We start from the raw sequence: 24,724 nt of genomic DNA, 5'->3' as shown, positions 1-24,724 counted from the left end.
GTCTGCTCTCTCACTCATTCTCTCTCTCTCTGTCTGTCTTTCTGTCTGTCTTTCTCTCTCACTAAGCAAGGCCATGACATTCAAGGTTACTTTAATTTTCTTGTTGCTCAAGCATCGGAACTCAATTTCTGAATGCTCCTCCCCTCACCAAATACAATAAGACAGCTCAGCTTCATTTGCGCGATAAGACCAGTCTCTGCCAGTGTGAAGGTATCGTTACCCAATAGTCACACTGTGATGAATGACATACCTCTTGCTTCTAAAGTGGTATTTTGGCAAATGCTGCAGAGGCTATCAAGGAGGGGGTTTCATTGTTTTATTTTATTTTTTTTTTAATTGTAGGTTATTTCTCAAACTAAAATCGTCTTCCCTCCTCCTACATTTTTTTCACTTTTAATTTGTGGAAAAATAAAGAACAGCAGCCGCGTTAGTACCATCAGCTAAATTGGCCGCCGATGTTCCACTGCCCCCTCCCACCCTCCCTTTTTTTAAATTTCTAAGAACTTTTTTTAACTATTATTATTATTTTGTCATCATTTGTGAGCGCGCGTGTTGTGTTGTTTTGGCAGAATGAGGTTTTGGACTCTTTAATTGTTGCCCTCTCCTCCCTCGTCGTCCTGCTGGTCGCTCGTCCACAGCGTCAAGTTGTCTCGTAGCAGCTGCATGATGAGAGTGGAGTCTTTGTAGGAGTCCTCGTTGAGGGTGTCCAGCTCGGCGATGGCGTCGTCGAAGGCGGTCTTGGCCAGGTGGCACGCCTGCTCTGGGGCGTTCTGGATCTCGTAGTAGAAGACGGAGTAGTTGAGAGCCAAGCCCAGGCGGATGGGATGGGTGGGCTGCATGTGCTCCTTGCTGATCTCGTGGGCCTCGCTGTAGGACTTCTCGGAGGACTCCACGACTGAGGCTCTCTTCTCCCCCGTGGCCACCTCGGCCAGGTAGCGGTAGTAGTCGCCCTTCATCTTCAGGTAGAACACCTTGCTCTCGTGCTGCGTTTCGTTGCAATTCTTGATCAGGAAGTTGTCGAGGAGGTTGAGCACGTCCTGGCAGACGGCCTCCAGCTCCTTCTCGATCTTTTCCCGGTAGGCCCGCACCATCTCGATCTTCTTCTCATTGCCATCGGCCGACGTCTTCTGCTCAATGCTGGAGATGACGCGCCAGGATGAACGCCTCGCCCCAACCACGTTCTTGTAGGCCACGGAGAGCAGGTTCCTCTCCTCATTGGATAATGCTTCATTCAGCTCTGTGACCTAAAACACACAAAGAAGAATATGCAGGCATTAGCATTTTACATCAAATATGTGAGGATATGTCACAAACATTCAACAGCTGACAACAGAACAATTAGAACTTGTAAAACATCTGATAAAATATGACTATACACACAAAAAACTATGAAATCCTCTGCACATCACAAGGTGCAGGGCAACATAAGCGATTAAAACACAAAGCTACAACTCTAAAAACTGTCACAGATGGCTCCAGACAAACTCTACAACACCCAAGACAACAGTCAGTGCATCCAGCAGGGTAAGCCGCGCCTCCAGCACACTGACATCATCCTCTGAAGTGACTCCTGATTGGCTGTCCAGAGGTCTGAAAGCTGGTTTTGTTTTGTTTTGACAGGCCTGTGTCTGGCTGGAGGATTTAATCCTTTATACCCCACTGGGACTGTGCAGCAGAGGCATCTTTACAGACCTTTTCTCAGTATAAAGCCTGTTGTTACTTTCTTTTTCAGCACAGAATTCAGTTCCATGAGCATACCAGAGCAGGGGGCCCCAGCCGATCATGTGGAACAGCTCTGCACAAAGCCCTTACTGAACTATATCGGTCGACATAAAATTACATTCAGGGTTTAAAACTGATGGGACTGTATATATATTTATATATATAAGTATAAAAGTGAATATACTGAATGCGTAAAGAGAGGAAAATTAAGCAATTAAAAAAAAAAAGTAAAAGTCACTTTTGAAAAACGTGTCTGAAATATAAAGGCCTGATGCTTATACACAACAGTGCTTTGAGAATGCTAACATCTGCATGCTAACATGCTCGCATTTACCATATTTTTCATCTTAGTTTAGCATATTAGCATGCTAACATTTGAATTAGAGGGTTAGAGTAGTACAGCTGAGGTCTATGGGAATGTCAGTAGCTTTGCAGGTATTTGGTCACAAACCAAGTTCTTACACTTCATCCCAGGGAGAACATGAATGCATGTAGCCAATCTAACAAATAGTTGATGAGATATTCCACTCGACCACGATCCAGAACCACATGGTGGCGCAATAGATAAAAAAAATCAGGGGATCACCAAAAGCATCAGGATTCATCCTCTGGGGGTCGTGAAAATATGTACAAACTTGTATGGAAATCCATCCAATGGCTATCAATATATTTCACAAAAAGTCCAAACTGTCAACCCAATGATGGTGCTAGATAAAAAAATATCTGAGGATCACCAAAGTCAACAGGATCCGTCCTCTGAGGACAATGAATGCCTGCACAAAATTTCATGGCAATCCATCTTATAGTTGTTCAGATATTTCAGTCTGGACCAAAGTGGTGGACAGACCAACCAGCAGACTGACACTGCAGTTCTTAGAGCCCCTTCTATAGACGAGGCTAGATAATCATTTCATTTGCTTCATTACAGTACAACCGGGAGGGGTCACACCCTGCTGCCACTGTGTTAGAAGAGCACTAACGTGTCACGGTTGTAACTTTTTAATCACATAATAAGACAAACATTCTCCAGAGGTTGCACTGCATGATAGGGTAATACGCAGTATCCTCGACACATGGCAGAGCCTCAGCGCGTTGTGGTGCATCACAGTCACTATGAGCTAACAGCTGTGTCACTCTGCTGTGGTTTGACTCCAGAGGCATATGGTAGCTGCTAATCCATGTTGCACTTGTTACTACAGTTTCTATTGACACAGATGTATGACTAATCATGTGCTCATCTGATAAACTCATTCTCAGATTACGTAAACACTTACATACGTCTGCACCCATCTCTCACTGTGATTATGAGCTCAGTGCTACATGGAGTACAAATCAAAGCAGCAGACCCGACCACACTTATCAATAAGATTACTTGACCTGTAAAAGGGAAGGAGCAGAGGGCAAAGGGCAATTGTCTGATGTGCAATCTCTCGTTTCCATGGTAACTGTAAAATCTGCTCCGTTTGTGAGAACCATATTGTCTCTGCTGGAGACAATGGCCACAAGCTACGAATACTAAGGATGCTGACACGGCTAATGGCTTGGAGGAAGCTGCAGCACTGTGGGTGGAAACAAGTGCAAACAAGCCACTTCATATCTCGCACCTTTAAAACCAACTCGTACAGAGGGAAACATGAGACAACTCCAAGACCACAAGCAACCTTTTCACTCCAGTCATGAGGATGGTGATGTCAGACAGACGGTCTGTCTGCTCCGTCTGTTTACTGAACACATCCCTGCGGGATGAACCGTCCATGAGCTGAATATATGAGCTTTCCTCACCACCATCAAACTGTCAGATCTGCAGCTTTAAGCATGAAAACATGACATATTGGATGAAAGTGTCAGTCGGTACAACACTTTCTACCTCAGCAACTACTGGATGGATTGCCATGAAATTCATTACAGCCATTCATGGTGCCCAGAGGACGATTCCCACCGACTTGTGAGATCCGCTGACTTTTCCTCTACTATACACTATCACTGCTGTGACTGTAGAATGTAAAAGTTTTCACTTATCCAGTGAAACATCTTGACATCTCCTGGATGAATTGGCACAAAATCTGAGTGACATATCTCAACAACTGTTATGAAATTTGGCACAGACGTTCACTGACAAATGTTAGTTAATGTTGCTGCTAATAATAAGCATTTAACTTAACAAGTACAAAGTCACAAGTCACAAAGTTGCTTGTATGGCTTTAGACTCCAACAAAATCTAAAAAGGCAGATTACTTTTATAAAAATCTGTTTCAGACAATACGTGGACATTTTACTCTGTTGCCATACTGATGACAGAATGACTGACCAAGAGATAACTAGTGTTCAGATTGCCATGAAATTTACAGATGACTATCACGCTCTTCAGAGGAAGAAAACATATCACGACTTGTCCATCTGTATGCTGTTCCTTCCTTATTTTGCAGTAATGCACAATGCAGCCTTTAGACGGGACAGGGACGTTTATGCTTGTTCACTAAGGAGTGTCTCAACAGAAAACATTGTAAAATTTACAACTGTCATAACTTAAATAACCTCTGTACTGGCAGACAGTAAAATGGCATCCGTTGCGTAATTATCCCACTTACAAGCTCAGGAGAAAGTAACCCTGCACCCCATTAGTCATTCCTGAGGCAAAGCCCCGGCTCTTTACTGCTCTATACCTCAACCCATTAAATTACAATTAGGTTAAACGAGTGTTTGACCTCCAGCAAATGTAACCAGATGACTGGGTCAGCACCAGAGCAACAGAGAGGTCAGAAAAACGAGGCCTAAACAACCCGTCTGTAAAAACATGGCTGCCTTTGTTTCAGAAGGCTGCAGGGTGAGCAGAAAGCCCTGACGGAAGCTGTGGTGCAGGGATGACAATAGAGCTCTGTCTACCCATAAAGCTCATCAATTGCGCCTGCTCTCTCGTGACTCATCCTTACACAAGGCAGTCAAACTTCTAAACAACTGAGTGTTAATACAAACAAAGGCCAGGCAGGACAATCAATAACTTCCTCTTTGACAGCTCTCTGCATGGCCATTAATATCCACAGGAGAGACACAGTAAGAGCTGCAGGGCTGGGGGAGGCTAATGAAGGCTTGCCACAGTCCCACAGCTCCCCATTTTTCTTCCTGCTCCACGCTTTCCTTCTGTCTTTTCCTTGCTCATTTGCTCTCACTCTCCAAACCTGATGTGACAACCCCCCCGCTGACCCTCTTTCTGGCAGCAGAGCACAAAGGCGCCGTGGACCACCTGACGTCACTGGCGGCGTGAATAGGGCTAGCTGGTTTAGCTACAAAGAGCCTGGCACGAAGAAAAGGGGCATGCGAGGCAGTGTATGTGCATGTCTTAGTAATGGTGGTGGAGATGGAGCCACAGGTAGCTTTGTTGCTAAGCTACCACGTGTGACAGTAGGTTTTCTGTGATTTCAGCTGATATCCAAAAATAAGACACACAAAATGTTGTAATGCAATAATAAAACACTATAATGTGTGCACACAACTGTCGTGTTCAGCCCACAGTTTTCTTGCTGAGCCTTTGCTGTCAGAGGCAGATGTGTTCTTACAGATGGGTTATGACAGTATTGCCCATTCACTTCTATGACAACACAGAAAAATAACAGATCTGACTGAATATAATAATATTACACTGTTACTTGTTTATATTAATAGTTATCTGCTGTATAATTACAATGAACTCACATTAGGAGAATAAAAATAAATGACGGTGTTGGGTTTTCTGTAAATTCTTGACTTTCAGATCACAGTCTGGTGTCACTACAGTCTCATCACATACTGACTAACAGTATTACCAACAGTGAGAGTGCTAGGCTTATTGGGTAGTTGTATTACTAACACTCAGTCATAGACTGTCTCAGGGAAACAGGCTGATGTGTCACAGTTGTATTTTTAGAGTTGGTCCATCTACTAGGGAGTCAGACCTTGTCACTATCACTCTTTTCATTCTTCCCAGGTAATAACCCTGTAAACTCATTCAGGTGCATGAAATCCCCGACAAATAACCCTCATCATGGTGCCAAAGCAATAAAAGAACAACTTCAACCATTCTTCTATAAACATTAAAGCGTCAAGCGACATTTCACTCCATGAACTAAGAAGAAAAACAAAAGAAAAAACTAAAATAGGGAAGAAATTTTAAAAAATAAAAATGTTTAAAACCCACTCTTAAAATGATAAAACATTTCTTGATTTCTTGCTGACCTTGCCAGTACTTGGGCAGCATTACTGTGCTCTGGTAATTGTGCCACCGTCACTACTACAGTCTTACTGAAGGAATCTATCTGTGAGTACTAGATATTGGCAGACACTGCTGCCATATCTCATCCAATTCATCTGTGAATGGAATCTTGTTTAAATGCCGAGGAAGAAGATTTTGAACTTTAAGTGGGCGTTCAGACTGAAAACTGCCCTGAATTTAGAAAATGAAAGAGTCTGTGTTGGTGGGGACGTGTTGCTTCAGGTACTGGTGAGACAATGAAATTCAAATCCAGGAAGTCCAGTTTATCTGACCGGTTAATGCCTTTGAAAGCTTATCAGACAGCAAGAAGGATTTTACAACTCTGGAAAGTTATTGAAGTGACAATAATTTTATTTTGGTAGAAGTACGACACTCACACAGCAAAGTCATCCACCAGGAACATGTGCTGGTACATATTTGAAAAAGCACAAGAGAGGAGAAGGAGAAAAAGAGTGTGGACCCGGCAGAGGCTAGGGAAAAGTGTGTTTGGTTGTTTGTTTTTGTACTAACTATTCAAAAACGGCATTTACAAAATTTACAGAATTTGTTCCTAAATTTCTGTCACTGTCTGAATTTTGTCGTGGGTTGTCTTTGGTTGCCAAATCTGTTCCGGACCATTGTTTTGGGTTGATGACCACAGATTTTACCAGGTTTCTCTCGTGATAGTTTATGTCTTAAACAGCTGAAAATCACACAGTGTCAAGGCACCCAGCGGAGTATGGAGCAATGTGTTTTGATGAGTAAGCATAACTTGAGTTTGTTAGAAAAAAGAAGTCTGTTTGAAATATTCCAGTCTGGCCTCCAATCATTCCACAGTACTGCAAACTTCTTAAAGTTTGCAATGATCTTTTATTGGCTGAAGATGCAGGTGATTGTTCCATCTTAGTTCTGTTAGACCTCAGCGCTGCTTTCGACACAGTAGATCACAACACATCCTGTCTTTCTAACAGATGTTTCTCTGTGTTGATGGCTGGCTCAGTCTCATCCTCTCCTAACTCACCCTACGGTGTCCCCCAAGGCTCAATTCTGGGTCCGATTTTATTTGCCATTTACATGATCTCTCTCAGCGACATCATCCACAAAAACAATGTCCATTTTCACTGCTATGCTGATGACACACGACTTTACCTACCAATCAGAGCCGGTGACCAGTCCAACATAGCAACCCTCCACAGCTGCCTTACTGAAATAAAATCCTGGATATCAGACAATTTCTTACAATCAAATCATACAAAATCTGATGTCATTGTCCTTGGTCCCCCCACAAAACAAATTCAAATCATATAAAACTTAGGTTAATTAACAAATTACATTAAACCAAAAACTTTGCTGGCCATTCCAAGGTCTAGCTTGAAAACCAGAGAAAACGGGGCCTTTGCTCTCAGGGCACTAAACTTTGGAACAACGACTCTCAGAGTCAGTTCCCCATTTTATTCTTCTTCACTTTTTAAGACACATTTTTCACTTTGATTTGTTTGGATGTTTTATATTTTACTCATGTTAAGCAATTTGTTAATCGTATTAAAAGTGCTATACAAATAAGGTATTATTATTACTATAAAAAAATCCTTCACACGGCAGCTTTAATAACACCTTGCTGATGAGCTGAGCTTTAACGTGAAATTCTCTCAAGATTTCAGGTGTGTGGGATAAAAATGTTTTGGTAATTTTGTGTTAACAAAAGCTTGTTAGAGGAGAAATGTAAATATCCTACAAGCAGACACTAGTCTGTACAAGCTTTCCCCCTCCACAGTAAAAGATGTTTTCAGTAGCTACATGAATGCTCTCTACCTCTTTCAGCTGTCCTTCCTTTCTGCTGGACTGTAATACAACTGAAGGTCATGGTCAATGCGATGCTTTATGATGCCGCTTGCATTAATGTCCCTGCACTCACTTAAAACGAGTAAGCAAAAGGAAAAGCAGACATCAGAGCAACTGAATGATGCTACAAGATAATTAGGAGCTGTTGAACTTGGAGAGGAGAATCACTCAGTTCAGTTCTGCACATCCTGCTGCAGATGTAAGTGAGGCTCTTAGATGTTGTGAAATGAACCTGATTATGGTGCATGTAGGTGGGTAAGGTGGGTGTTTTTCATAGTACCTTTGTGACTCAACATTGAGACAAGACACATTTTGGGACTTCCTGAAAATGTCCTGAGATAACATTGGCTGCATTAATGATTGGCCTGAGATTTAGAAGGGTGTTCATACTTCAGACAAAAAAAAAAAAACCCAGAAGTTTAATTCCCCGTAAACTGTAAGATCAGGATAATGAGGATGAACTACAACAGGAAATGGAGTCTGAGCAAAGACACTTTCATTTTTCTGGGGCTATAACCCACATTTCCTAGTTTATAACACCGACTGTCTCTGAAATGAAGCTGAGCGCAGCTGTCAAATTAAAAAAATCAGTCTTCCATTCACATCGTGGCCACATTTTGAGACGAGAAATCTCATTTGATCTCGGAGATATCTCCCACAAGCTGCACCATCCCACTCACACCCACCCCTGTGGAGATTTTGATCGCTCCTGCACACAACAATGCTTTCTATTGAAAATGTGTCCTGCTGCAAAAATAAGACACAGGTAGCCCAAGGACTCTGATTTAAGAGAACTCAAAGTCGCTAAAAATACTATGGATCAACTCCATGTTTTTCTACTAACTTATGTTGTTTCCCATAGCAACAGACAAATCAGATGCTGTGGTGTCAGACCTCAGAGTAGCAGTGATGCTTTTTTTCTGGCAATTTTAAGAAATGTTTCTGATGTTTAAATGTAACCGTCCACAAGAGAAACTAATAGTTATTTGGTTTATTTCAGCATGTGGTGGTATACGGTTCCATACACATACACATTTACAGTATACGGATAGTTAAGTCCAACAATAACAGCCTGTCATATTTTTATATATTACATTTCTGCTGCCATCCTGCAATAGAAGATGCTGACCGCTCAGTCCCACCCACACTGGAGCAAACATATTCCGCACCCGCAACGTTTGTGTTGGGTCCTGCGGAACCTCCCGGATCACTCACGACTGGTACACACACAGAGCATATGGCCTGGGACTGGACTATATCTGTGATTACACACGTGCATGTGTGGGAAACGCTTTATTGAACAAACATCTGTTTTTACAGCTTATCTTAAAATCATTTAAATGACGGCAGCTGGATAATTAGCTTTTCCGCTGCACCCTGACATTAACACACATGTGTATAATAGTGTCCACCCTTTCTTTATCCAATGCAGCAACACACTACACAGCATAGTCAATATATATTAAACATACGTACGTGCAGCTGCAGCACAGTGTATCTGTTAATGCATTGAAGCAACTTCTATGGGACAATAATGCATTCAGTTCATTAAGGCTGATGGAAGCTCTGGCTCTCTGTGCCATGCACTTCCTAAGACACAGCAGTAAGCTACTCCAGCTGTGTGTGTGTGTGGTGTGTGTGTGTGTGTGTGTGTGGTGGTGTGTTGTTGGTGTGTGTGTGTGTGTGTGTGTGTGTGTGTCGTGGTGATAGCTGATTCACAATAATGGAGTCATGTTCACATCATATGGGAATAATGGTAGACATGTAAGATGACGTATTCACAGGTCGGTGTTAAAAGAATTATGGATTAGTTCTATGGTGGGTTATTTGGTTGGGTTTGGTTGGTAGAGTAGCAAAGTACAATCTACAGACAAAGACTAAAGACACTGTCCTGCTTTGATCAACATGGGGATTTTAACTAATGTTATTTTAAACGTGTCTATGACTTGGCTAATTAAAAAAAAAAGAGCTAGAGAGAAGTAACAATTGTACATTTGGTTTTTTTTAAAGTCCTGAAACTGATAAATTCAGCTGATCACCCTCTAAACTGAGGGAGAAACAACCAGGAAGTCACTAAATTCAAATTGTAATGGTATCCATTTTTCATTGAAAATGATCCTTATTATCAAATCATAAATGATCAAAATTAAAATTTTCCCCGATAAAATTGAGAACATGGCTCAAAAAGTGCATCTCAGTGCAGCTGCTTTTATCAGTATTATTAAAACTATATATCTCTGTTTTGTCTCTGCATGTTGGTTTTAATGGTGAATGAAAATGAAAGGAAGCACAGGCTGCCTGCCAGGCAGAAAAACACACTCATAAATCTCAATAAATGGTGGAAATACATTTCTTAAAATTAAAATGGGTGTATTGATTGAAGTTTATTAGACCGGCCTTTAAGAATGAATCATACTGTATTACAGGGCTGAGGCGCTGAGCCCATGTGGATACTATGATGTAATAGTTTCATCAAATATGCATACTGTAGTACTGAGATCTTCTTACATGAATATTCAATATTCACAGTCACACTCAAAAATTACTCTTAAAAACAAAATCCTCATCAATGGTCAACTGCACGTACATTTTGTCGTATAGACAGTAAACTACACGCTGCTGTGTAAATGGATCGTGGCGTGACTGAGAGTCTGTCAGCTTTTATTTTGAATGCTCTCCAGGTGAAACCTGATGGACAGCTAAGATTTTAACGCTGGGATAATTTTGTGATGGTATCATCTTCATCTTCATCATGGTATCTGAGAGTCAGACGTTTGAGTTGCTTCCTGATTTTTTTAAGTCCTAACATTTACCACATTATTGTGGGACAAATCACACATTTTTCAGAGCGGTTTTTGTGAATTTCTTACAATAATTTATCATCAAAAACATTTTTTGAATAACTATAAATCTCATTTTCACTTAATATGGCTTTTTCTTTCAGAAGTCCGGGGCCCTGATTCTATTTCCTGACTCTTGGTCCGAAGCCAGCAGAAGCACACAGTAAATTTAATGCAAGTTGAAGACGCACACATAGCAAATTCTGTGCTCTATAGATTACAACAGAACGCACAATGGTGACACAACTTCTGACTGATCTGAACTGCGACCGGTTAGTTACTTGGACTCATGTCTGTCCCCGAGAGACAGAAAGAGGACAAGCAGCTCCTAAAAATGGTTTTAGGAAAACATGGAGACCTGACAATGTCCGGCTGCTGGGACATTTTTGTTGGATGTACAAATTCAGACAAATAAAGTAAGAGTACTAACAATGTGCCTCATTTACTGTTGGTATGAAATCACTGCTTTTTGATTTCTAGCTCCCAACTAGATAAAAGCCTTTCCCAGATAATTACAAAAACTTTTATGCTCTTCAGTAAATGTTGATTTCTTTTTAAAGAGATTAGGAACTCTGTTAATGATGCTGTGAACACATAAATGAGACATGCTGTTCTCATATCTACTTCACTCTAATCTGACAAGGGCGGTGGTGGAAATACAGTGCTAACAGCAGCCCATCAACATTATCATTAATTTTGGTTGTGCCTGGTTCCTGTTCTCTGAGGCGTTAAAGTCCTCCCGAGGATGGGCGCAGCATCGCGTTCTGTGATCCTGGTTATTTGGTTCTGTTGCCACCGGTGCCGTTACCATGCCTGCAGTGGCAAGGGATTCCCCTCAAAAATGATGGGCGAGGCAGCAGACACACCCCACTGCCCAGTGCTGCAGAGAGACTGGCTGGGTGAGGGGCAGCTCTCTCTCTGACTCGGCATAAATTGGAAGGGGTGGAGCCCGGCCCCCCTGTGGTATTACCGTTACAGTCTGGTCCTAAAGAGCAGGGCACACTGTGGCCTTTAAACACTGCTGACAGCTGACTTGTTGACTCCTGGAGTTGAAGCCGATGTAGAAAAAGTAGCTTCCACTAATTTTGCTCTCTCTGCTGTTAAACACAACCACTGCCCTACACAGCTGAGGCCTGTACTGAGGCTGCTGCTGGTAGAACCGGCCTTGTTAACAAAAGCAAACAGGTATGACTCTTACAAAAAAAATAAGGTGAGTAAATCTATGATCATTTTTAGATGAAAATTATACAAATATGACAAAAAATACTACAACTTTGATTATGAAATAAAAAAGGCAACAAGAAATTCTTATATTGTCACTTAAAGTCCCTATTAGTGACCACAGACACAATATGAGCCTCCACAAGGATATTAAGGCTCATCTCTGAAATAAAGGGCCTTGTCACACATCACACCATTCCTAGACTTCCTCTGCCAGTCTGTCCATTCCTCTATGATGCTATTGTCCAGGTAGTGATGATGGAGTGAGATGCAGCCTTTGTGAAGCTGTGATAAAAGGCTGCCTATGAAATGGTGCACTACGGGTGGGCCTGTGCTGCATCTTGGCAGATGCTGCGGCACGCCTCTGTGTGGGAACCTGCTGGAAGAGGTCGAGGACGCAGGGATGCGGTTGCCACACAGCATCGATTAATACAGGCAGCCCGTCATGCTACAGTTCGCAGACAAGGGGGGGAAAAAAAAGAAGAAGAGCTTTTGCTGCAATATGACATCTACAGAGCTTTCTGGAAAGCTGTCCGTCCACCAACACCCACGTCTGGAAAGGTGAACGCTCCGTAGTTTGTGCGCCGCTTCTGCGCAAATCGATTGCGATCAACCTTCAGCCAACATTGCTCTTTCCAATGCGCCAGTTACAAGTGTGGCGGTGAGAGAGGACGGAGCTGAGCTGCTCCTCCACACCAGGCTACAGAAAAGCGGCGTTACACTCTGAATCCGTGGCTCATTCTTTGGTGCTCAGCATCATGCAAACCGGAACACGGCCATCAGCGCAGCCTACGATGTCACTCTCATCATCATGGTACCACCTAGCTCGTCCTCTGCTCCGCCACTATGCGCATCTTTTCGACGTGATCCCCCTTTGGTGCTCTTTCATTGTTAAGCTCACATTTACCTCTAGACAGACGATTAAATCACGTCTTTGCGTTATTTTCCTGCGCTATTCCCCGCGGTTCTTTCGCAGCCGAGCAGCCCGGCCGTTTATAAAGGAGTCCGGCCAAAGGCACCGCCCCAAGATCAAACAGTCCGCATTTCAGACAACCACAATCCACCGCAACACACCGCCAATAAACCCGTTGGATTTACTGTGAATTAATCACCTCAACTGATCCTCATTATAACCAAACCATGTAACTAATATCCCCTGGAAAGCCTGGGGAAATGTGAACATAGGCTTTACGGGCCTTGCAGTCCTGTTCAAAATGATGCTGCCCAAATCCCACTATACCAGCCCTTTATTCTGCTCATTATTGTGTCTTTATCATAAATAAAGTCTTTAATCAGAACTTTCATACACCAATTTTCTGTGGCTTATCCGCTTAAGTCAAAATGTGCTTCAACACAGAGGCACAGTCCCTTGGCTGCGTTTTACTGCCCTACTGCTAGTTAACCTAGCTGTTACACATTTACACAATTACACACACATATCTTTTTTTTTTTTTTTTTTTTAAAGATACAAAAGAGAAAGGTCACTATAGAGGAAGCCTACTTACCGATTTCATGGCAGCTGCCATATCATCATACCTCTCTGCCTGCTCGGCCAGCCTGGCTTTCTGCACCAGTTGCTCGCGGTCTACCATTTTAGATGTCGTGTGTGTGTTGCTGTTGTGTGTGTTTCGGAGCTAAAAAGTCGTAATGTGAATGTTTTAATGCAGAGTAGCGGCACCGGGTCCTCTCGCTGCAGCTGCTGCCTGCTGTCTGTGTGCCTGCCGACGGGACACCCCTCCCCCTCCGAGCACTTTCCCTCGGTTGTGTCACCACCCAAAAAGGCGTGTCTTCACGGAGTGATGTAACGACCCTGGCAGCCCAGAGAAAATGACTGTACAGCCCATTTCCCTACAGTCAGGCAATGTAGGGTTTACCCTCCAAACATCCAAGGAAAAGGAGGTCTTTTTTTTCACAGAGCAGTGATATGTAAGGTAGTGGTTTATGGTTATGAAATGCTCAATCACACTTTCCAACTAACCAGGAACATGCCAGCTGCCCTGACCCTCATAAACCACCAGAAAGGCTGAACATCGATCTTGGATCTTTGTCTGGAAGAGGTGCTCTCTATCAAAATCTTTCAGACCTCAGTTATTTCAGATGATGCTATACTTACATGATTACACAGCAAACCTTGTCATGTAGTGTTCTGGCATAGGACTCCATGCAAAGAGAGAGGGATGACCAGGGGGGGTAATAGGGCTCAGTTCCAGAGGCCTCCCACAAGGTTCATCCAGGATATATTACACAGTACAGAGTATGACTAAGGTTATGCTCTTAGCCTACAGTATCTTGCTTTCACAACAAACTGTATATAAAATATAAAATCTTGTGTTGCTTTTAAGATTGTGGAGCTTGAAGTTCTGTAAAACAGTGAAGCATTCAAGTCCTGTAGTTTTTTTCAGCTGTAAAAACACTGTACCACTGCTGTTTTACAACAAGACACGATATGTTCAATGCACAATATTAGTGACAGGTAAATAAGAATATATATTTTTATGTAGGATTTTTATAGTGATGATGATAGTCAATAAAACAGATGTTGTCAGGTCAGATTTACAGTCACCTACAAAGCGTGTGTAGCTGATAAAGAAAAGACATCTGCGCCCACAGAGCAGTTCATAACTTATGTGTGACTTGTTGTATGGAAGAAGAGAAGAACAACAACAAGCCTTTATCATTTAAAAGCCAAAGAATTTGTCATTTCCTACATTTTATGGCAAAAAAACACAGTGTCTTTTAGTGTCTTCTTAAAAAAAATTTGTTACATAAATAACTTCTTATTTATTTTATATGAATATCTAAGACATATAATTTGTCATTTCCCACATTTTATGGCAAAATAAACACATTTTCAGTGTCTCCTGTATTTTTTCCTTATATAGTTATATAAAATAACTTCTTGAATTATTGACTAGAATAGGATTTCTTGTCATACATTGTTTGTGAAACCACCTTTGTAACCATGGATACGCCATTTCCTAGTATTTCTGTTGATTGGAGTGATTATAGATATGAAACAGGCTCATAATGCTGATATGCTGAGTCATTTTATCATGAGTCACCAAACACACCCTCTTATGCAGGCTGTTCTGTTTCTGTGCTCCTGTAGACACTGGCCGTTTATGAAATTGATCAATCACTTCTTACTTTGCTCTTGAGTCTGCTAGACTATAGAAAGTCATTGATGCTTATCTTTCTATTTACCGCATTCATACTTTCAAAGGTCCTAAATCAATCTCTACAAAATGATTAATAAGACTAAAGTTACTTTTGCCATCAAAGTGAATGAAACCTCCAGTTACACATATCTGCAGGACATGTTTGATTATGTGAATAACAAATATCTCAGCATATCAAATATCTCTTAATTGATGACTTGTCATAACTCATATACAAGATATTGTGTCTCCAGCCTAATTGTAGAATATCCTTAATACCTGCTGATTTTACAGATCTAAATTATTATTTTCATCTGAAACCACTTCTTCTTCTTTTTTTTCATTTTTTTCAACAGTTTACTAAAATAGTTCAATATTTCATTCTTTACAATGTCAAAACTAAAATCAAGAGAGTAGTTACAGTATCTACAGAGAAGTAGTGGGTGTTTAAAAAGGAATTTATACCAGTTTTGGCTATTAATGCAATATTGTCTAAGATTAGCTTTGCTGCTAAAAAGCCTTAGTTGTTCATTTATCACAGCAGCTACTGGTAGCAAAGATTAGCTCAATACTGCTGTGTAACCTACAATACTGAGTGAGTCTGTTGACTTTTTTCTTCAATTTTGCTACAACACAACATTTTAGTATTCACCATTATCCAATAGTTATCACTCATGGCCACAGTGGCCACTGTTAGCTGCGCAGTATCAGTGTGCTATTGAACAATTTGGATGCAGTCAGTTCACTTCGTTTTATGATACTTTTTTATTATACTGTCATTGACTTGTTTAATTTGAGAACTACCAACTAAATGAAGTTAGCTATATTGTACTTTTTCTTTGTTACATGGACTGACTAAGCTAACATCACTTAACAATTAGCTTGTTTGTATTAGCCACAACTGCTAAATGACTAGTCATGAAGGGAAGTAAGCTACCTTGAAAAGTAACAGAAAATGTAAATCCTGCTGTTAAACAAGTCGACTCCTGATGAAGACATCTTGTTTTTCCAGCAGTGACAGTTTTCCTTTCAACATATTCAAATAGTAGCGTTAACCATATTTGCACGTGCTATTAAAAAAGAATAAAACATTAAAGAGATGCACATGTTTAGGACAATGACAAATGCAGACACTGATTAAAACACCTCTGCTTTTACACCATAAATATATCATATACCGAAAAATAAGAAGATTTATTTTGTCACATGTAAATGATTATTAGTTACATTTATTTATATGACGGTTTACAGAACAGAAGAAACACATCATCATTTGTTTGTCGATGGATAGTGTATATTCACAAGATATAACACGTTTATTTGTGGATGTTTCTTTTGCATACGTGTGGTGTGTAGTATATATATTTCTCTCCCATTTATATTACTATTTGGTTTATCATACATATTTGTGACTTGTGGATCTGAAGTAGAAAAAAGGTCTCCTTTTGTCCACATAATTAAAAATGGATGGATTTTCTCCAGTATGTTACTTGATCATCAAAGTATACATGTACAGTAAATATTTGAACATTTTTGGGCAAAAGAAAGAGAGACAGACAGTGAAAAGCTTTGTTTGTCTTTGTTTATCAAATAAAAAAAAACTGTGTACATTGTATTTTATATCATATATTTATTTATAAAGTGCTTAATAGGCATAGATAGTCATAATATGTAATCATATATTGTTATATTAGTTACTTTGTATGTTGTTGGTGGTAAAGTATTCCTTCAGCAATGTGAAAGTTGTTATTTACATTATGTATACAAGTCCCAGGTTGGTACGCCAACCTCCTACCCATGGTGGAGATGGGAGTGTGGTTCAGCTGAAATCACGACAGTGAGCAGGTGACGCCAGCATCTTCGGTGTGGTCACAGTTGTGCACGTTCCAGGATATATGGGAGCACTCCTGCAGGGAAGCCTCTTCACCGCTGCACTTCAGATTGTCCAGCAGGATTGTTCCTGATCCAGGCCCAAAGAAAGCCTCTCCCCGGGCCGCCGTGGCCTCTCCACAGCCCAGCTGGCGACACACAACCTGAGCATCAGGGAGGTCCCAAGCGTCATCGCAAATTGTGCCCCATCCGGAATTTAAGTACATCTCCACCCGACCCTCACACTGGTGCTGACCACCCACCAGTCTCACCGTTCCTTCAGAAAGCAAAGAAGAGTCACATAAATTCAGAGTCTTATCTGTTTCTGAAACCCAGTCCGGAGGACGCGTGTTGATTTTGAGCTGGTTGAAGATATATTTGACCTACCTTCAGAGGGCTGTGTGGTGGTGGTGGCGGGTATCCGTTCTGTTACTCTAAAGTCACGTCCGATTGCGTTGTAGTATACAAAAGCTGGGGGAAGCAGACGAGAGCAGAAACAAACCCAGTGATGCTTCTGCGTCCTGGGAATACTCAGGAAATATCAAGTCACAAAAGCATTAGCAAGGCTCTTTTATAATTACTCTGCTGATCAATATAGGAAGCCTCATGCTTGGTTCCTTCAAGGTGATAATACAGAGACACACTTTGCACAGATATTGTTGAGCAATTTCAAAAACAGCTCTTTGTAAAATGCATTTAGAAAAGAAATATAATTATATTTTCCTATCAACGTGAAACCCAGGATCTAAGTAACGGGGAGTCTGTGTGCGCTTTTGATTTAGCCTCAAAGAAATGAAATTTGGCCTGTGGGCATGCAGTGACGCTGATGTGCCTTGACTCATCCGCTGTAATTTTTATGCTCTCTGGGACGTCTCCTCCTCAGTGTACTACAGTCATGCATTGCAACTGAACAGCTCAGCAGGGCGGGCATAGATGACTGGATGAAAATGAGGTATGAGCTTTCAGGGTTATTGATGACTGAAGATGGGTGTTTGTGCGATTTTAGATACAGAGATTCTTAGGATTGTCATAAAACTAGCTTAATAGACCCTTTGACCTCACAGAGATCCAGTCAAGCCTTACGTGCACAGATTACTCCAGCATCCTCATGATGGCCACAGTTGTGCTGACCCCAGCCCAGGTGGAAGCACTGGGACAGCTCTGGCTCAAAGCCGCCACATTCTACGTTGTCCAGCAGGATCGGACCAGAACCGTAGCCGAAGTAGGCCTGGGTCTTGGCTGCAATAGCTGGGCCACAGCCAAGCTGCCTACACACCACGTTGGCATTGGGCATATCCCAGTCATCATCACACACTGTCCCCCAAACATTTTTGTAGAGGACCTCGACGCGACCCTGGCAGCTACTGTTACCATTCATCACACGAATGGCTGGTTTGCCTGCAGGAATAAAAAGATTTTAGGGTATGAATGTCTCTTCAAAAAAAAGCGGATAATTGAATAAAAGGCTTTAAAAGTATAATATTTACTTAAAAGCAGAAATCAGATTATTATTGTTACCTTTTGTCTGGGCAGTTGTGGTAACAGTTGTTGGACTTGGTGACTTGGTGACTGGAATATTTTCTGTTGCTGGAAGAGAGATATAATACATGTGATGGCTCGGTACATCAGAGGACCTGCATGTAATGACTGTGGTGGGGTTAGTCTGTTGCACACTTTCACCACCATGTTTTGCGGCACTGTGGTGCAACGCATTTGCAGACAACGGGGGAGAAATGGCTCCCCCTGTTGGTCATTTGGCAAAAGTGCACATTTCCTTTCTGCTGTGGGAAAAAATCCAACAAAACAAACTGGACATGCTGATGCAAAGGAGTAATAATCAGAGTGTGTTTGCATGCTCTGCTGTAACAGTGTGACTGGATACCTTCAGTGTTAAATGTTCCCCAGAGTCCTCTCTGGTTTTGTGTTGCCACAGGAGTTTCAGTAGTGGATCCTGAAGTGGGTAAAAATGGAAATGAAATAATTTTCATATGTACAGTTCAACTTCTATTATTACTATTTCTACTAATATTACCACTGATTGATACCAGCACAGACACCAATATTATACTAGTCCTCTCCTCCTTGAGCTTTTCTATACCTTAATATGACTTATTCTCTATATATGGTCACGCTAAGGAATGAAGGATAGTGATGTCGCTCTGTTGGTTGGTCCACCACTTCCAGACATGTCATTTATGTCAACAGCTATTGTATGGATGGACATTAAATATTGTACAGACATTCATAATCCCCAGAGGACAAATCCTACTGTCTCTGGTGATCCCCTGAGGTTTACAATTATAGAAATATCTCAACAACGGTATTAGCATTTAGCTTAAAGCACTGAGACCTGATAGAGCTGAGTCTTATTCTTGTTTAGTTATTTGTTAATAATAATTACTGGTTTACATTCATCATATTCTAGGACTGAGAGCAGCGTACCAGTGCAGGTGACTCCGGCGTCCTCATGATGGCCACAGTTGTGTTTGCCCCAGCCCAGGCTTTTGCATTTACCCAGGTCCTGCTCAGTGCCATAGCAGTTGACGTTGTCCAGGAGAATCAGGCCGGTGCCGTAGCCAAAGTAGGAGTTTGTGTGTGCATAGACTGCCGTGCCGCAGCCGATCTGTTGGCACACCACCCGGGCGTTGTTGAGGATCCAGTCATCATCGCACACTGTCCCCCAGCTTCCCTGGTAGTAGATCTCCACCCGGCCCTGGCAGGCGCTCTGTCCATTCACCAGACGGATGGTGCCATCTCCTATGCCAAGAGGTAAAGGGAGGAATTAAACATATTTTTAGAGTCTGTGGGTTTTCTTATTAGCATCTATATCAAAGAATCTAATATGTGCTGATGTGGAGCTTTTAGAGGTGAGTGTGAGTGGAAGACAGAGCACATGATTATGAGACACTGATACAGAGAATGGAGAAGGGTGTGGGCCTATACAACACATACAGGAGAGTTGAGGAGAACATCTGATATTGCACAAAGCACAGATGTGGTCACCTCGTGTCTCAGCCCAGACAAAAACACACCTTTAACAGAGACAATAGACATTCTCATGTGTCCATCATTTAAAGAAGCCATGAACCGGGACGACTGCACTGCATTCCCAGTGGGTTTCACGAAGGCCTCCGAGGAATTAGCTCAATACGTCATTCGTAAACTAAATTTGATTCTGCTCTGGTCTCTCATGATCCTCTTAGGAATTAGGGGGGAGAAAAACAACTCAGCGACCACAACAAAGGACAAACCCAGTGAACAATAAGGATGGCCTGGAATTCAAGAGGCCCCCGAGGTGGACCGTGCAGTTTCCCTGAAGATGTCCAAGAGTTCCCACTGAGCTGAAAAGCCTTTGATGTTGTGGTTTGTTTTGTTTTTTTTTAAATAACCCTGAGTGCGTATTCATTCCATGAGGATTCCTGCGTTTTGAACCCACACAATGACAAAATAAGCCATCATTCATTATTTAATGAAACCTGCCCTTGCATTTTGTAGTAACATCTGGCGTGCCACCTGTGAGCTAGATCTGAGAATGTGTGCTTTTGATTTTGATCCTGGAGCATAAAAAAAAACCATCTAATCAAACACAGGAAAACTGGTCCAAAGTTGAATCCCTCTGAATATACAACATATCTTCCTCTGCAGTCAAGAAGCTCTGTCAGCATTGTTTAGTTTGAGATGTGCACATGAATAACACTCTGATCTACTTATGTAGCAGAAAGACAGTGTGTCCTTAACCCTTGACTCCAGTAATGTCATCACTTGTGTTGAGTGAAGATGAGTGACGCACACAGGTGTGGTTCGTGGTTTTGTTTTGAAGCTGGGTCACATGCATAGACTTTCAATTACAGATTTGTTTGGCCACTTGAGGCAGTGGACATAAAAAAAGAAGCACTGCTATACAGTACTATCACCTTAAGGTAATATGGCTAACATGTTAGCAAACAGTCGCCTGTGAGCATTCAGTGTGTTTCTGGCCACTTGATGAATGACGTCTGATATTCACTGTAGATTTAGTTCCTCCTCTAACTCATGAGGGAAACATCTGGATCTTTAACAGCCACGTTCAGCAGCTTGTCGCTAACTTTATCTGCTGTTTGGTTCTGAGCAGCCGTCAGTGAAAACAGCTGCCTGTTTAAAAATACTGATTAGTGCAGCTTCAAATGTAGACACAAGGGAATTTCAATAGTCAAAGTGACAAGTTTATGCTGTTTCACTGCCTCACAATGTAATTAAACACATTTTGTTTACATAAGTATTAATTTTCACATAGTCCCAATTTTATTATCTCAATATTACCTTATTTGTTTCTGGATTTTGGCCATACGCCTTTTCAAATTCATCTCTTCTGACATCTCAAGTTGGCAGAAGACCAGTGCTATTTAGATAAAAGCAGGGGGCACTTACGTAAACCAGTGTTCCCCTGGGGGGGTGTGGTGAGATCCTCAAAACCTTTTGGCCCCACCACTGCTGGTTCTGGCAGCAAAACATAAATGGAAACAGGAACTGAAGTGAAGTGGAAAAAAAAAAAATTCACCACTACCTGCAGCAAACTTACAGTTGTATAAAGGCCTTACCTCTGCAGGTGACACCCACATCCTCGTAGTGGTAACAGTTGTGGACGCCCCAGCCCAGACTCCTGCACTGGCTGAGGTCTGTTTCACTTCCTCTGCAGTCCACATTATCCAGCAGTATGAGCCCGGCGCCTTGTCCGAACTGAGAGCTGCTGCCCACCGCCACAGCCACTCCGCAGCCCAGCTGCTGACACACCACGTTGGCGTCCACCATGTCCCAGTCGTCGTCACACACCGTGCCCCACGAGTCATTGAAGCGCACCTCCACCCTGCCCTCGCACCTGTTGCGTCCATTCACCAGTTGTACTTTGGAGACACAAGCAGACAGTATCTGTGAGGGCTTCTCTCTCTCTCAGACTCTTTTCGCTCCACACATCTGCAGTCTCTGTCTCTGAGTGAGGTGAGGAGCTTCAGGTTGTTCGGTTGTGATTGTGCCACCTCGCTGAAAAATCAGGCTCATAAAAGCTCCAATGTCTGTGGCACATTTCAACGACACGTGCTTCTATTTGAAAAAGAAATGAGACGATAAGACAGACCAGCGTGCTCTAATGTAATGATAGTTAATAGCAAGAAAAAAAAAATCCCTCTGGAACAGGTCTAATCCTACCGAGTTAAGGCACACAATAGGCCACATGACTCCTTGGACGAGAGTGAGGTGGATGCAGGAGGGTGGGAGGATACATAGCAAATAAGTGGGGATTAGGGAAATGGAGAGCTGGGAAAGTGACCTTGTTTAAAGAGCCCCCAGGCACTGATCTACCTTCCTCCTCTCTTTCACTGACACACAGCAAGCCTCTGATAGGTTTCTATGGTGTGACCTGGATGCAGACAAGTTTCTTAACTGAACAGGAGTGTCTGGGCAGGTGGAGGTGGCTGTACTGCTCATTCTTACCTTGATACTGCGTCTTCACGGAGGTTTGCACGCCATTGGCTGAAACGAGAGGGAGGAGGAGATACGAAAGAGAGAGGGAGAGAGAGAGAGTATGGCCAAATTATTTGTTGAAAGGAGGTTCTTGGCCTTCCATAGTTACTGTACTCTATATCTACTATATCTATTTTCCTGTAACACTAGACACAGACTGAAACCACAACAGGAGGCCTGTTCAGACCACGTACTGCACCAGCTACAGCAGTGATGTGTTAGCTCGTCCCTTTAATTTGGGTTTTCAGCCATGCTAGCAACAATTATTGGACGGATTGACAGTCAATTTTATACATTCATAGTCCTCAGAGAATGAATCATATTAAATCTGGCTTTTCATCAAGCACCACCATAAGGTTGATTTGTAGTTTAATGGATGGATGAAAACTGATGCTGACGTTCATGTTCCCCACCAGAATGAATTGTACCGTTTCCTGACTTCTCCTGCAGCTCATCAGGTCAAAATTTCAATACTTATTACAAATAACCTGCAAAACTAACATGACATTCCCAGTCCGAAGGGAATTCCTTTCTGTCATTCCAAACAACAGATATATTTCATGCACACCATGGAGCGTCCATGTAGGTCTGTGCTGTCACCTGTGTGTCGTATACATTTCTCAGGTGTGAGTGTTTCAACATAACACATATTTTCCCGTGAGTCAGACCGGAGGATGTTTCTGTATAGAGGACGTTCTGACACCTGGAGACTAATATCTCAGGTTTCAACAACTTACAAAGACACCAGAGGGACTTTTTCAACCATCACACCCAATGTGGGTCACTTCACAGGCCTCTCCCATTTGTTTGTAGCACTGAAACATGTACAGTAGATACATACGACTTCCTATGTTAACCTCAGGGGCTTGTATTAAGACCCGTTTACAGTGTCACGTGCAGGTTTATATTCTGGGAAGACACAGTTCCTACTCCTAAGGAGAAAAGACGTAGATACTAAATATCACTTACTGGATACAGCCCGTCTGTTTATTTTCACATCTCCTGAAATAAGAATACACAAAATGTTAGTAAGGCACATATTTGAATAGCTGCTGGCTCTGTGAAGAGACCAAACCAATAAGCTGGTGTCAGCACATTTGAATAAATTGCTCTCTATATATTTGCTGATCCATAACGTCCAGTGAGTGGAATTGATCCTGGCTCCCTTCAAAGTAACTGCAGGGCTTTTAGCCAGCCACCACTGGTAAACACAGGGCAGACAGTAACTGTGGACACAAAAGCACTCATCTACAGGGACTTCGCTTGCAGGTACACCCGGTTCTTGAGCATTATTAACGCCTCAAACGTGTGGTCAAGCACTGACACACAAGAAATCATCTCATGTGTCACAGTCAGGCGTAACCTTTTCCTTTGAAACCGGCTTTTAAAATATGCTGCTTCTCAAAGTAAATGTAGTTTTAAAAAAGTCCCTAAGAACCATTTTTAAGAGCTCAAAAACAAGGACATAGGAGTTTGTTGAATGTTACAGTAGCAGAGCAGATAATAGCTTTTGATAAAGCTTGAGAATCAGTTTCAATCTGCATACAATCAACCTCTGGTCCTGAGCCAGTGTATGAAAAATTACCCCTTCAAGAAATGATATACTTTAAAAAGCGGTGTGTCACTGAGAACTTCAGACAAGTGCACCAAACTTTTAAGGCCTATTACTTTCCATATACATTTCATATTGTTCCTTTTTAGATTGATATTGCACCACAAGATGAATTGAGAAAAATATGATTTAAAGATTCACCTCTTTCCTAATCACATACGGTATTGTGTAAAGAGGAAGGTGAACTCCTACAGTCAGGCAGCTTGGATGGAGCGGCCTTGACCCGTTGTAGAATTTGGACAAATCCAACATGGCACCCCACCCCCCAGCTACCAAACCCACCCACCTCCGACCCGCACACACTCACCGAGTCGCAGCAGCACGCTGACGGCCACCAACACTATGGATCCCAGCAGGGACACCAGGAGCCAGACGGCCGGGTTCCAGCACCGACACTCGCTCTCCCCCACACGCTGGCCTCGCATGGCTGCCTGACTGACCATCCGCCTGCAACACACACATCCACACAATCTCATTCTCTCAAAACCCTTAGCTGTATGTGAACACACTTGTAAATGTAGTAGACAAGAGGGTAGTAGACACTTATCTACTACTACAAAAGCAATCACTATTTTTGTCCTGCTTCAGAGTAGCCTAATTATAGTATTGGATTGTTTTCTGTGATGGAGCCTGCAGCTATTGTTATTGTGCTGTAGTAGGTATTGATGGTAGTCTGGGGTCAGGCTTTGGGAAATGTGTAGCTCAGATCATGTGACGTGCATCGCTCCAAAGAGCTTTG

The 24,724-nt window shown here is 42.2% G+C and overlaps 2 protein-coding genes across 2 annotated transcripts; both read right to left on the bottom strand.

The window, feature by feature from the left end:
* Nucleotides 1–499: 499 nt before the first annotated feature.
* On the bottom strand, nucleotides 500–13,575 carry LOC111222267 (14-3-3 protein gamma-1). The gene is made up of 2 exons (XM_022745937.1): nucleotides 13,356–13,575; nucleotides 500–1,244 (listed from the first exon to the last, which is right to left on the bottom strand). The coding sequence occupies exons 1-2, from the start codon at nucleotides 13,440–13,442 to the stop codon at nucleotides 588–590; spliced, it is 744 nt and encodes a 247-aa protein (XP_022601658.1). The 5' UTR covers nucleotides 13,443–13,575; the 3' UTR covers nucleotides 500–587.
* A 3,262-nt stretch (nucleotides 13,576–16,837) lies between these two features.
* Nucleotides 16,838–24,428, bottom strand: ssc4d (scavenger receptor cysteine rich family member with 4 domains). Its single transcript, XM_022746098.1, is given in 8 exon segments — nucleotides 16,838–17,154; nucleotides 17,265–17,348; nucleotides 17,961–18,275; nucleotides 19,320–19,634; nucleotides 21,285–21,321; nucleotides 21,432–21,757; nucleotides 22,344–22,382; nucleotides 24,293–24,428. Coding segments are annotated over 8 exon segments (1,569 nt in total).
* Between the last annotated feature and the right edge of the window lie 296 nt (nucleotides 24,429–24,724).

Source organism: Seriola dumerili, unplaced genomic scaffold, assembly GCF_002260705.1.
Source record: "Seriola dumerili isolate Sdu_G_001 unplaced genomic scaffold, Sdu_1.0 BDQW01000091.1, whole genome shotgun sequence".
NCBI lineage: Eukaryota > Metazoa > Chordata > Actinopteri > Carangiformes > Carangidae > Seriola > Seriola dumerili.
This window is presented reverse-complemented; position numbering and strand designations above follow the sequence as displayed.

What these genes read in the sequence shown, in the direction of transcription:
- LOC111222267 (XM_022745937.1), bottom strand. Translation starts at nt 13,442, where the DNA reads ATGGTAGACCGCGAGCAACTGGTGCAGAAAGCCAGGCTGGCCGAGCAG. An exon ending in TGGCAGCTGCCATGAAATCG is followed by an intron (nt 1,245 to 13,355) that starts GTAAGTAGGCTT and finishes TGTGTGTTTTAG; the next exon opens with GTCACAGAGCTGAATGAAGC.